The following is a 10,388-nucleotide window of genomic DNA, read 5'->3' on the forward strand; positions in this document are numbered from 1 at the left end:
GTGGGAGGGGCCCAGACAGGGATGACCAAGGAGAGAGAAAGACAAAGACAGACAGGGAAGGAAGCAAGGAATGACTGAGCACCACATTACACAAAGGAACTGAGGCCCAGAAAAGTGACTTGCTTAGTGTCACACAGCATCTTACTTAGTGAACAGCCAGGGTTTCCTAACCCTGTATCCCTCCAGGCCCCGCCAGACCGCCTGATGTGCCCCAGGTGCCTCTGCCTCTATCTCTCCAAGACTTCAGCGGGTGAGGGGCAAGTACTGCGTCTGGTCCAACCCCACTCCCCTTCCAGGCGGTTACTGAAGCTGAGCTCCAGCCAAGGTCTCCAGAACAAACTGCAGATGGAAAAGGGCTCTGCCTCCCAACCTCTGACCACCTCCCCTAAGACAAAGGAGAGAGGGCCCTGACTGAGGAAGGGGTGCGTAGGAGGACCCAGTTAGTTTCAGCTCTAAAATGGGGGGAGTGGATCCATTCCGGGCAGAGCCCCTGCAGGGAAAGGGATACTGGAAGGAACGTGCATCGGGGGAAGCTGGCTGGTGCGGAGAGCCCGGGTCGGAGGGTGCTCCTCTCGGGGGAGCTGGGTCCTAGAGCCCCGCGTGCTGTCCAGCCCAGCAGCCCCAACTCCCCGCCTCCCCGCCCCCCCCCCCCCCCCCGGCGGCGGCTCCCGGCGCCCCATCCAATGATGGGGCAATAGGACCCAGCGGCCGCGAGAGCGCCCTCCGAGGGAGGGAGGGGCGGGAGCCGGGGCGGTTTGGGGGAGGTCTTTGGCTTTTTTTGGCGGAGCCGGGGCGCCCTCCGGAAGCTCTTCCAACTTTCCAGAAGTTTCTCCGCAAGGGCAGGAGGAGGGGACGCCATATATAGACCTGCGGAGAGGGGATCGGCGGGGAGAAGAATCCATCCGCGGCCGCTGTGCGAGTCCCATCCCGGCCCCCGCCCGGCGCGGCGCAGGTGAGGGGCGGGGCCGCCGGGTCTGCGGGGCGGCGGGCGCTCTGGGGGGGGGTTGGAGGCCAACTAGAGGCCCTGGCACTTTGGGGGCAGCTGAAGGGTTCGGATCGAGAACTCGGGGCTACGGCGGAGCTAGCCTGAGGGCCAGGGTGGAGACCAGAGCCGATTGTGGAGTCCAGCACTTGGAGGATCCCGAAAAAGTGCAGGGCTCCCCCAAAGTGTGGGGCAGGGGTGTGCTGGCAGAGGAAGCAGTGGGCCTGGAGCCAGGATGCTGAGGCTCGACCCCCCGCGGGGTCAAGGAGGAGATGGGTCTGGGGCCCCTTCCAGCAAGTGCTGATGGGCCAGGCCGGCTCTGCAGGGCGGGCGGGCGCCTCCAGTTCTGCGGTTGAGGCCCAGGGACTGCAGGGATTGGTGGGCCAGCCTCCTTACTGGCTTGTAGGGGCATTGTGAGCCTCCTGAAGGCAGGGTGGTAGGACAAGAGGTGAAATAGTTTGGGCTTTTCCTGGGGTGGGAGGTCTTGGCTCTTGGGGTCCCCAGGGTTTGGGAGGAGCCACCAACGGTGGCTTCATTTCTAATCAGAAGCCTGCGTGTGTAGATGGCAGCTGGAGGGAGGACTCGACCAGCATTCTCCCCTACACCCCCTCCAAAAGGAATGAGGAGGCAGCAGCGTCTGCACCCTTCCACCAGGAGGGAGGGCTAACTAGAATGCTTTGAGGCACCCACTCTGATTCTGTCTACTGCCACCTGGTTCTTCGAGTAACTGCAGATTTAAGGCTACTTCCAGAGACTGGGGTTGCCTGCCCCCAGCTTAGGGACATTCCCCAGGCCGCTGGAGGAAGAAGAATGAGCCACAAGGCCTGGCCCCTCCTCTTCCCGGGTTTCCGCCTGGTCCCTCTGGGCTGCAGGGCCCGGATGGAGGGACACCGGGCTTTGGTTCCCTGGGAGCCTCTGACTAGGACCACACCCTCCCGTCCTCAGATGGTTCATCTGCCCATCCCCCCTCCCTGAGGCCTCGGGTCCCCTCTAGTCTCTGGTCACCAGGATTCCCAGCAGAAATGTTTTTTACTGGCTGTGTAACAGGACACCACATCCAGCCCTCAGGAGGGGTCTGTGGGTGCTTCTGGGAGGAAGGAGGCCCCCACGGATCCCTGTGGGCCTGGGGTGCTTCCCTGCCCCTCTCTGGCCTCAGTTTCTCCCACTGTACAGTGAGGTGGATCCAAGGTCCCTGTAGATCTGGGACTGGTTAGGCCTCCCTTTGTGCCAGGGGCAGTGTAGATGGGGTCCCTTTTGGGGGCTGGGCCTTCCAGGCCTTTCCTCACCACAACCCCAGCGTCCCTATCCCATCCTCCTCACTCTTCTGTTTTCTTTCAGAATGAAAAAGGCAGGCATTGACCTCCCCCTGAGGCAGTTTCAAGGTACTTTAGACCTCCTCAAGTGTTTGAGCTCCTCTCTGATGACCCCGTTGGCAGCTGCTTTCCTTTCCTTTTTCTTAACAGAAACCCAGAATCCAGTCTCAGCTCAGTCTGGCTGGCTCGCTGTGGGCATCTGATCGTGTATCTTTCTTTGTGGGACTGTAAATCATCTAATCTTGGCCTAAGGGCTGGGATTTCTGTGGCAACATGGGCTGGGCTGTGGGAGGCTGGCTTGCTTGCAGTGACTTGCCTTCCTCCGTTCTTGTTGCTGGGTTAACAGGGCAGCCCTTCTCCACAGCCGCACAGCTCCCTGCAGAGAGCCATGTGTGGGCTGGGGGCTAATGCAAGGGAGGTTCCATGGTACCCTCTGGGACCAGAACCCAAGCCTCCTGCTTCCCAGGCTGGAAGCCCCCCTCTGGTGGGTGGAGATAATTCAGTTTCCAGCCTGCCACGTAGCTGGAGCAGGAGCAGGAGCAGGAGCGCAGCTGTGTGGCTGCCTGAGGAATTCCAAACTAGTCATTTGGAGCTTTCTTGGAAAGCCCCTCCCAGCCCTTTGAGGTTCTGGTTGGCTGGGGGTGGGGGCTGTCAAGATGGTGTCTGCCACGTGGCGGGACTGTGAGCTCTACTTCTTGATGGTCTCCCAAGGGGGATGCTGGTGGCCTCTGCAGAGCTGAGCTGTGGCGTCAGCTCTCTGGACTAGAGGTGGCCTTTGAAGAGGGTGACAGTGTGCCGGTTGTGTTGGCACCATTCGTAGGGCCTCATTCTACTCTCTTAAGTGCACTTGTTTGTACAATAACTATGTAGTCACTGCCTTTGAGACTCCAGGCCTGGGGGGGAAGGAGTTAGGGCTGGGAGGCAGGTGGCAAGGCCCTGAGCTGTCTCCTCCCCAAGCGGTACTTTAGAGTAAGTTTCTCTCTTACCCCTACAATCTGTACTCTAGGGTCTCTCATGGACCTTCCCCCAGGTAGTTGTGAATCTCTGTGGCCTTCCCTCTCTCCCCATCTCTTTCCCCATGCACCCTTTGCTTCTCCTTTGCCCTGTACCTTCAAGGATGGGCAGCCCAGGAGAGGGGGTTCACAGGACCCCTGCAGCAGTAGAGCCTTCCCAGAAACTCTGTGCTCCCACAGGCAGGCGCAAGTCCTGAGGGTCTTCCACCAGGATTCTGAGTTTTCAGTCTTCCTTGAGAAGGGCCACAAGATGGCATTTGCCAGAGCAGTGGGATCCCAGCCTCCACCAGTGTACCTTCTAACCCTTCCCCGTGTCCTGCTATCTCCTCTTCTGTCCTGCTGCATGAAGTAGAGGGGGAAATGACCTGAAGGAGGGGGAGTGTGGACGTGCCCCATGAGAAGAGACTGTCCTGATTGGACGCCGCAGAAGGAGAAGGGAGGCTTGTCCTAAGGGCCATTGCTACTGCTGTGGTTTAGAGATGGGACCTGTGGGCAACCCTAAAGCCACAAAGCAGATGGTCTGTGTGGCAGTGGCTATCCCCAGCTTCCTGGGAGGCTGAACACACATCTGGCCACCTTTTGGAGAAGAGGTAGAGGTGTCATTGCTCCTTTGAGCCGTGACTTACCCCCTCCCCCAGTATCCTTCCTCTCAGGAAACCTACTCCCCAACCCAACCCAGCTTTCATCCTGGGGATTTCCTATCTGCTCCAAGGGCTGTGGGCAGATGGGCAGGCAAGTCCCTGCCAAGATAGAGGCCTTGGGCATGGAGACGGAGACCCTTACAACTTGGAAAATGGAGAGTAAGGCTCAGAAAGGGGTAGACATGCGCACGTGTGTGCACACACACTCTCAAGGTCACCCTTAGGGCAGTAGGTGGTTCATTTAATGAGTGAACCAACCAATGACTCATTAACATCCAGGGCAGAATGAAAGGCATGGGGGAGGAGCAGGCCTACATCCTTTGCACAGGCAGGCCCCTGGGCTTCATGCTGACCCTCAGCCCATCTGCCACATTCTTCCATTGGAAAAGGGCCTTAGGGTTGTATGAGATCAGAATTAACCTTTACACATACTGGGGACCTCAGGGATGGCCAAGTGACCCTTGTTTCTGTTCCTTTACCAATTGCGGAAGCCTATTGTATGCTAGGCACTGGGGATATAGAGGGAAGCCAGACTGGCTAGGTTTCCTGTCTTGGAGGTCACAGACTAGTTAGGGATGGAAATAATACAAAATAAACATGTCGGTCTAAGTGTTGCAAGTTCAGTGCAAGAAAACACTAGGGTGGAGGTGGAACCCAGGAACCCTGCTTTGGATGGGAGGTCAAAGCAGGCCTCTCTGTAAGATAGGCAGACTGAGACCCCTCCAATCTGGACAGCCCAAGGTTAGGTCTGAGCTCCCCAGATTTTGGGGCTCCCTTGCTCCCATCTTCAGGGAACTTGGTGGTGGCCAGCAGGTGGGGGATGGTTGTTGGGGAGGACCATCTAGGTAGGGCTTCAGGACCTGGCTCTCTCTGCAGCCCTCACAGGTCCTCTGTGGTGCAAGCAACCCGCCTCCCAGCCATGCGCTCACTCCTGCTCACCAGCACCTTCTGCCTCCTGGCCGTGGCCCTGGCCGCCGAGGTGAAGAAACCCGCGGCGGCCGCAGCAGCCCCTGGCACCGCGGAGAAGCTGAGCCCCAAGGCAGCCACACTGGCTGAGCGCAGCACTGGCCTGGCCTTTAGTCTCTACCAGGCCATGGCCAAGGATCAGGCGGTGGAGAACATCCTGTTGTCGCCAGTGGTGGTGGCCTCGTCGCTGGGATTAGTGTCGCTGGGCGGCAAGGCGGCGACAGCGTCACAGGCCAAGGCAGTACTGAGTGCGGAGCAGCTGCGCGACGAGGAGGTGCACGCGGGCCTGGGCGAGCTGCTGCGCTCGGTCAGCAACAGCACTGCGCGCAATGTGACCTGGAAGCTGGGCAGCCGCCTGTACGGCCCCAGCTCCGTGAGCTTCGCGGAGGACTTCGTGCGCAGCAGCAAGCAGCACTACAACTGCGAGCACTCCAAGATCAACTTCCGCGACAAGCGCAGCGCCCTGCAGTCCATCAATGAATGGGCGGCCCAGACCACCGACGGCAAGCTGCCTGAGGTCACCAAAGAGGTGGAGCGCACGGACGGTGCGCTACTGGTCAACGCCATGTTCTTCAAGCGTGAGTCCGGAGGGGCAGGGCTGGGCGTGGTGGGGCTGGGGGGAGCCTCCTGTCCCCCGAGCCTTTGGCAAGTTAAATCTGTATTCCTGTGCCGAGCACCTGGCTGCTTGTCGTTGAATTAAAACAACCGTGGAGGCAGGCAGTTATTAAAGTATCTTACATATAAGATACTAAGTTCAGACAGGGGAAGCGCTGTGTCTAAAGGAAGGGGAGACTCAAGGCCTGCAGAGAAACTCCAGAGGATGTGCTCCTACTGTGTTTCATCCCAACAAAGTGCTATAGCTTGCTTGGAATCAGTACAATTCAGTAATTACTTCTGCCTCAGTGGTAAGCTGGAGAAAGGCTCCACACCTGTGATCTTGCCTGATCCTCAAAGCCACCCTGGGGACAGGTGGTGTTACCTCCATTTCACAGGTAAGGAAACTGAGGCTCCACTAGGAGGTAGCAGAGCCAGGACGCAGCCCCAGGTGCTTCTGTGTTGAATTAGGGTGAATGTGTGTTTTTGAGTACCTGTATGAATAACACTGTTCCCCTCATGGTGTGCTATGAGAATGAGGTAACCCCCATTTTACCAATGAAGTGACCGAGTAGTGAAAGGTCTCACAGCCAGTGAGCAGCTGAGGCTGGATTTGAACACAGGTCAGGGCTTAGGCCACTGTCACATATACAGTTTTTGGGTCATTTTTCTGGCCACAGAGATGGGATTTGCAGACAAGACTTAAGGGTGGTCTTGAGGTACTACCTGCCTAGGGCACATACCCCTCAGTTAGCAGGTGGGGTGGGAAATAGAGCTTAGCATATGTTGTCCAAATGCCTGACAGGCGCCAGGGTAGAGGGTGGACATGGTGGTGGCTGACCGAGGGTCCTCCTGAAGGAGTTCTCTGCCATGTGGCACAGTCAGCCTTGATTGTAGAGAGGCAATCTTCAGGCTGCATGTCCTGGGGCCAAGGCCCCCACACCCCAAAGCAGGGAGCATGTACTCTGGGCTGGATTCTCGGGGGAGGTGGGCTGCAACGGAGGCCAGAAGACTACAACAAAGGCCTGTGGCTGGAATAAATCCAGGTATGCGGTTGGGAAGGGCTGCGTCTCGAGGGAGGGGGCGTCTATTTCTGACCTGGTATTCTACTTCCCACTACAGCACACTGGGATGAGAGATTCCACCATAAGATGGTGGATAACCGAGGTTTCATGGTGACCCGTTCCTACACCGTGGGTGTCACGATGATGCACCGGACAGGTAGTGCCTTGTAGCGCTGGGGGCCAAGGTGGGGATCTGAGGGTGCTCGGGGCCTGGCCCCCCTTCACCCCACAGCCTGCCCAGTGCCCTCTCTGCTCTTCTCCCAGGCCTCTACAACTACTATGACGATGAGAAGGAGAAGCTGCAAATCGTGGAGATGCCCCTGGCCCACAAGCTGTCCAGCCTCATCATCCTCATGCCCCACCACGTGGAGCCCCTTGAGCGCCTTGAAAAGATGCTGACCAAAGAGCAGCTGAAGATCTGGATGGGGAAGATGCAGAAGAAGGCTGTCGCCATCTCCCTGCCCAAGGGCGTGGTGGAGGTGACCCACGACCTGCAGGTGAGGGGCGGCCCAACGTGGGGGCTTCCAGGCTTGAAGGAGGGGGGTACTTGGGCACCCATTCACCAGCTCAGCAGGTCTGTCCTGAGCCCCTCTGGGTGTGCAGGCTGTCCTGGTCTCAGCTGTGGGGGTAACGGGGAGGAGGCATGGGCTCTGCCCATAGGAAGATGATACCATCAGTGGCTAAAGAGAATTGAGCACTTGCTGCATGCCAGGCACTCTCCTAAGCACTTTATATGTATTAAACTCTTAATCCTCATTAGGTAGGGCTGTCAACCTTATCTTATAGCTGTGGAAACTGAGGCTTGGGTTAAATAACATATCCAAAGTCACACAGCCAGTAGTAACTCTGGCACCAAGCCATGCCCTTAATCCTGTGCGCTGCTTCCTCTGGGAGTCTGAGTGCCCCCAGTACGGACTGTTCGAGGTGGAGGATTGTCCCCCATGCTATAGTAAGGCTAATCAGGACTTTCAGGTATGGGTCACTTGGGATGGCTGGAAACAACCTACTCACTCAACATGAATTCCGCCTCGGGACCACCCTGGGTGGTGGGCAGCAACTCGGGGAGCAGCAGTGACTTGCTAAGGTCACCCTGGCTAGTAAGTGGTGCAGCTGCAATTAGTCCTCAAGGTGAAAGCTCAGGGTGGCCTGTTTGTCAATCAGGAGAGAGAGAGATTTTTTTTAAATATACTCCAAAGGGAAATTTCATCTTATTCCTGCTTTGGATGCCAGATAAGGTTCCTTGGCAGGCCTCTCACCCACTGAATTCTTGCTGAAGTCTTGCTGAAGACTTGCTGTTGAGAGAGTGGAGAGAGAAAGCTTGAGGTGAAATGAGGCTTAGGCTCCAAACCAAAGAGACTAGTGGAGCTTGGATGGTCTGTACTGAAGATAGCCCTATGATGTCCGGTGAGGAGCCATCACTGTCTTCCTCCTGGGTCTATCCCTGCTCTTCTCCAGCCTCTTCTGCAGTGGCTATTATATGAATCCCTTCTCCCCTTCTTTCTCCAGGGTCTTCATGGAACCCTGGGTGTGCACACTACCCAGCAGTCTGTGGGGTAGATTGAGTTGGGAAATTCGAAGTGGGTGACTTGTGCAAGATCATCGGGATTAGAGTAGCTTGGCCTAGAATGCCTGTTTCGGGACCACCCACCTCTCGGGCTCCCAGGTCTACGGCCTATTTGGCTAGGCTGGGAGGTGGAGTGTCCTGCAGAAGCCTTGGCCCCAAAGGCTGTTGTTCACTCAGCCCACAGTCCTTTACTGCTGCCTCTTCCACACCGAGAGCCAGAGAGAGCCCTGGACACGGGCCCTGCCCTGGGGGAGGTCTGAGTCACGTGGGAGAGACAGACAGGACTAAACACAGATAGTCAGAGAGAGGCCAGGGGTGCTGAAGCCCAGAGAGGCGTTGCTCCGGTCTTGTGGGGTAGGGAAGGCTTCTGAACAACATGATGTCTAACGAGTGCCACAGGGAGAGAGGGCAGCCATCAAATGCCTTTGCCAGTTGTTCAGTGAGCTTGTCGGATGGAGAACAGGGTGGCACACGCCTAAGGGGTGAGGCTACAATGTAAGCACAGATCACCTGTGAAAGAGCTTGTACTTGGCTTCCGAGGGCTGTGCAGAGCCATGGGTAAGGGGTTTGTGTGTGTATGTATGTTTGTGGATATGTGTTTTAAGGTTTTACTATGGAATTGTATAAAAACAGATTAGTACAATGTATCCATTCATCCAGCTTCAGCCATCATCCATCCACTCATGACCAATGAGGATTCACCTACGAGTACACGCCCATTCCTCCCCCATCACATTACTTGGAAGCAAATCCCAGACATCATAGCACTCTGGAAAGGTTTTAAGCCCCAGAGTAATGGGGTAATGGCTATCCTTAATTCAGTCTTTCTCAGACTCAAGTGTGCCAAGAATTACCTGGAGAGTTTGTTAAAAAGGTTCTGGGTCTCCCTGCAGAGATTCTGATTGTGGTTCCAGGCTGGGGTCAAGGAATGTGTGTTTCATATAAACTCCCAGGTGGTGCTGATGCTAGCTGTCTGTGACCCATACTTCGAGAAGTACTAGTCAAGATTTCTTGGCAGGGTCAGGGATACATTCTGCCTTTTCCCTGAGTCTCAGTTTCCTCATCTGGAGTGCCAACTAGAAGCTCTTGCAGGGTTGTCATGAGAACTGAAGGTGACCAGGGAGTAGGAATGCACTGCTGTGAGGTACAGGCAGGGCGGGAGATGGTAGACAGTATGGGTGGAGGGGGAGGGTCTGCAAGCCTTGCCTACTGTGACCTCACCTGGCACTCACCTGTTCCCATAGAAACACCTGGCTGGCCTGGGTCTGACTGAGGCCATCGACAAGAATAAGGCAGACCTGTCGCGCATGTCGGGCAAGAAGGACCTGTACCTGGCCAGTGTGTTCCATGCCACCGCCTTCGAGTGGGACACAGAGGGCAACCCCTTTGACCAGGACATCTATGGGCGCGAGGAGCTGCGCAGTCCCAAGCTCTTCTATGCCGACCACCCCTTCATCTTCTTGGTTCGAGACTCCCAGAGTGGTTCCCTGTTGTTCATTGGGCGCCTGGTCCGGCCCAAGGGTGACAAGATGCGAGATGAGTTGTAGGGCCCTGGGTGGCCACGAGATGGCAGGAGGCAGCTGAAGGCTCCTGAGATATATGGGTGCTAAGGGGGTGGGGGGAGCTGAGGTACTGACCTTGGATATTCCATGGGGTGGGTGGGTGGGGGAACAGCAGACTTCCTGTGTGTCTGAGCAGACCTTCCCAGCCAGAATTCCCTCTGCTTGGACATGGGCCACCAGACATCATGATGCTGTGGGACCTGGACAATCGTCAGCATGCCCTGTCCTCAGAGTCCTAGGAACAAGCCTGCCTCAATCAGTGTTCATATTTATAGCCAAGTGCTTTCTCATTTGGGAGACAGAATTGAGCTGGGGGGTTCAGCCAAGCCCTGGTGGAATGGGGACCCTCTTTTCTGACACGACCACCACCTCAGTCCCCTCTGCCCCACCAGCTCTATTCCAGTCTTCTCCCAACTTCCCTCAACTATCAAACTAGGTGCTGCAGCCCCTGGGACAGGCACACCCACAGTGGCCCTGGCCCCCCTGAGAGGGATCAGGAAATAGCTCATGGTGGGTGGGGCTCCTGGGCAGACTCTGGTCAAGCATTGTAGGGATGAACTTTTTCCCTTTAATAGATTTTCAATGATGGGGAGAAAATGAGCCTTTGTTGCTGTCAAACCAAGAACTTATTTGTACAATTTTTTTTCAATAAAACTTTTCCAGTGAAATTTTGTTGGCACACAAACATG

The 10,388-nt window shown here is 56.4% G+C and overlaps 1 protein-coding gene across 3 annotated transcripts; it reads left to right on the forward strand.

Annotated features, from left to right (window-relative positions):
• The first annotated feature begins 758 nt into the window (after positions 1-758).
• Positions 759-10,388, forward strand: SERPINH1 (serpin family H member 1). Of its 3 annotated transcripts, XM_081062816.1 has the most exons (7): positions 850-952; positions 2,321-2,364; positions 2,446-2,486; positions 4,826-5,493; positions 6,632-6,730; positions 6,838-7,070; positions 9,382-10,381. In XM_081062816.1, exons 4-7 carry the CDS (start codon positions 4,869-4,871, stop codon positions 9,682-9,684), a joined length of 1,260 nt encoding a protein of 419 aa, XP_080918942.1. In that variant the 5' UTR covers positions 850-952; positions 2,321-2,364; positions 2,446-2,486; positions 4,826-4,868; the 3' UTR covers positions 9,685-10,381. The 3 variants fall into 3 exon arrangements, with proteins under 3 accessions (XP_080918941.1, XP_080918943.1, XP_080918942.1); XM_081062817.1 differs by lacking the exon at positions 2,446-2,486 and having other exon boundaries at positions 764-952; XM_081062815.1 differs by lacking the exons at positions 2,321-2,364; positions 2,446-2,486 and having other exon boundaries at positions 759-952; positions 9,382-10,388.

This window comes from Rhinolophus hipposideros (genome assembly GCF_964194185.1).
Source record: "Rhinolophus hipposideros genome assembly, chromosome: 10".
In the NCBI taxonomy this organism is placed as follows: domain Eukaryota; kingdom Metazoa; phylum Chordata; class Mammalia; order Chiroptera; family Rhinolophidae; genus Rhinolophus; species Rhinolophus hipposideros.

Excerpts from the sequence above, each read along its gene's own strand:
- SERPINH1 (XM_081062815.1), top strand. The coding sequence starts at position 4,869 with ATGCGCTCACTCCTGCTCACCAGCACCTTCTGCCTCCTGGCCGTGGCC. Across the intron at positions 5,494-6,631 it reads CAACGCCATGTTCTTCAAGC|CACACTGGGATGAGAGATTC; the intron begins GTGAGTCCGGAG and ends TTCCCACTACAG. Across the intron at positions 7,071-9,381 it reads AGGTGACCCACGACCTGCAG|AAACACCTGGCTGGCCTGGG; the intron begins GTGAGGGGCGGC and ends CTGTTCCCATAG.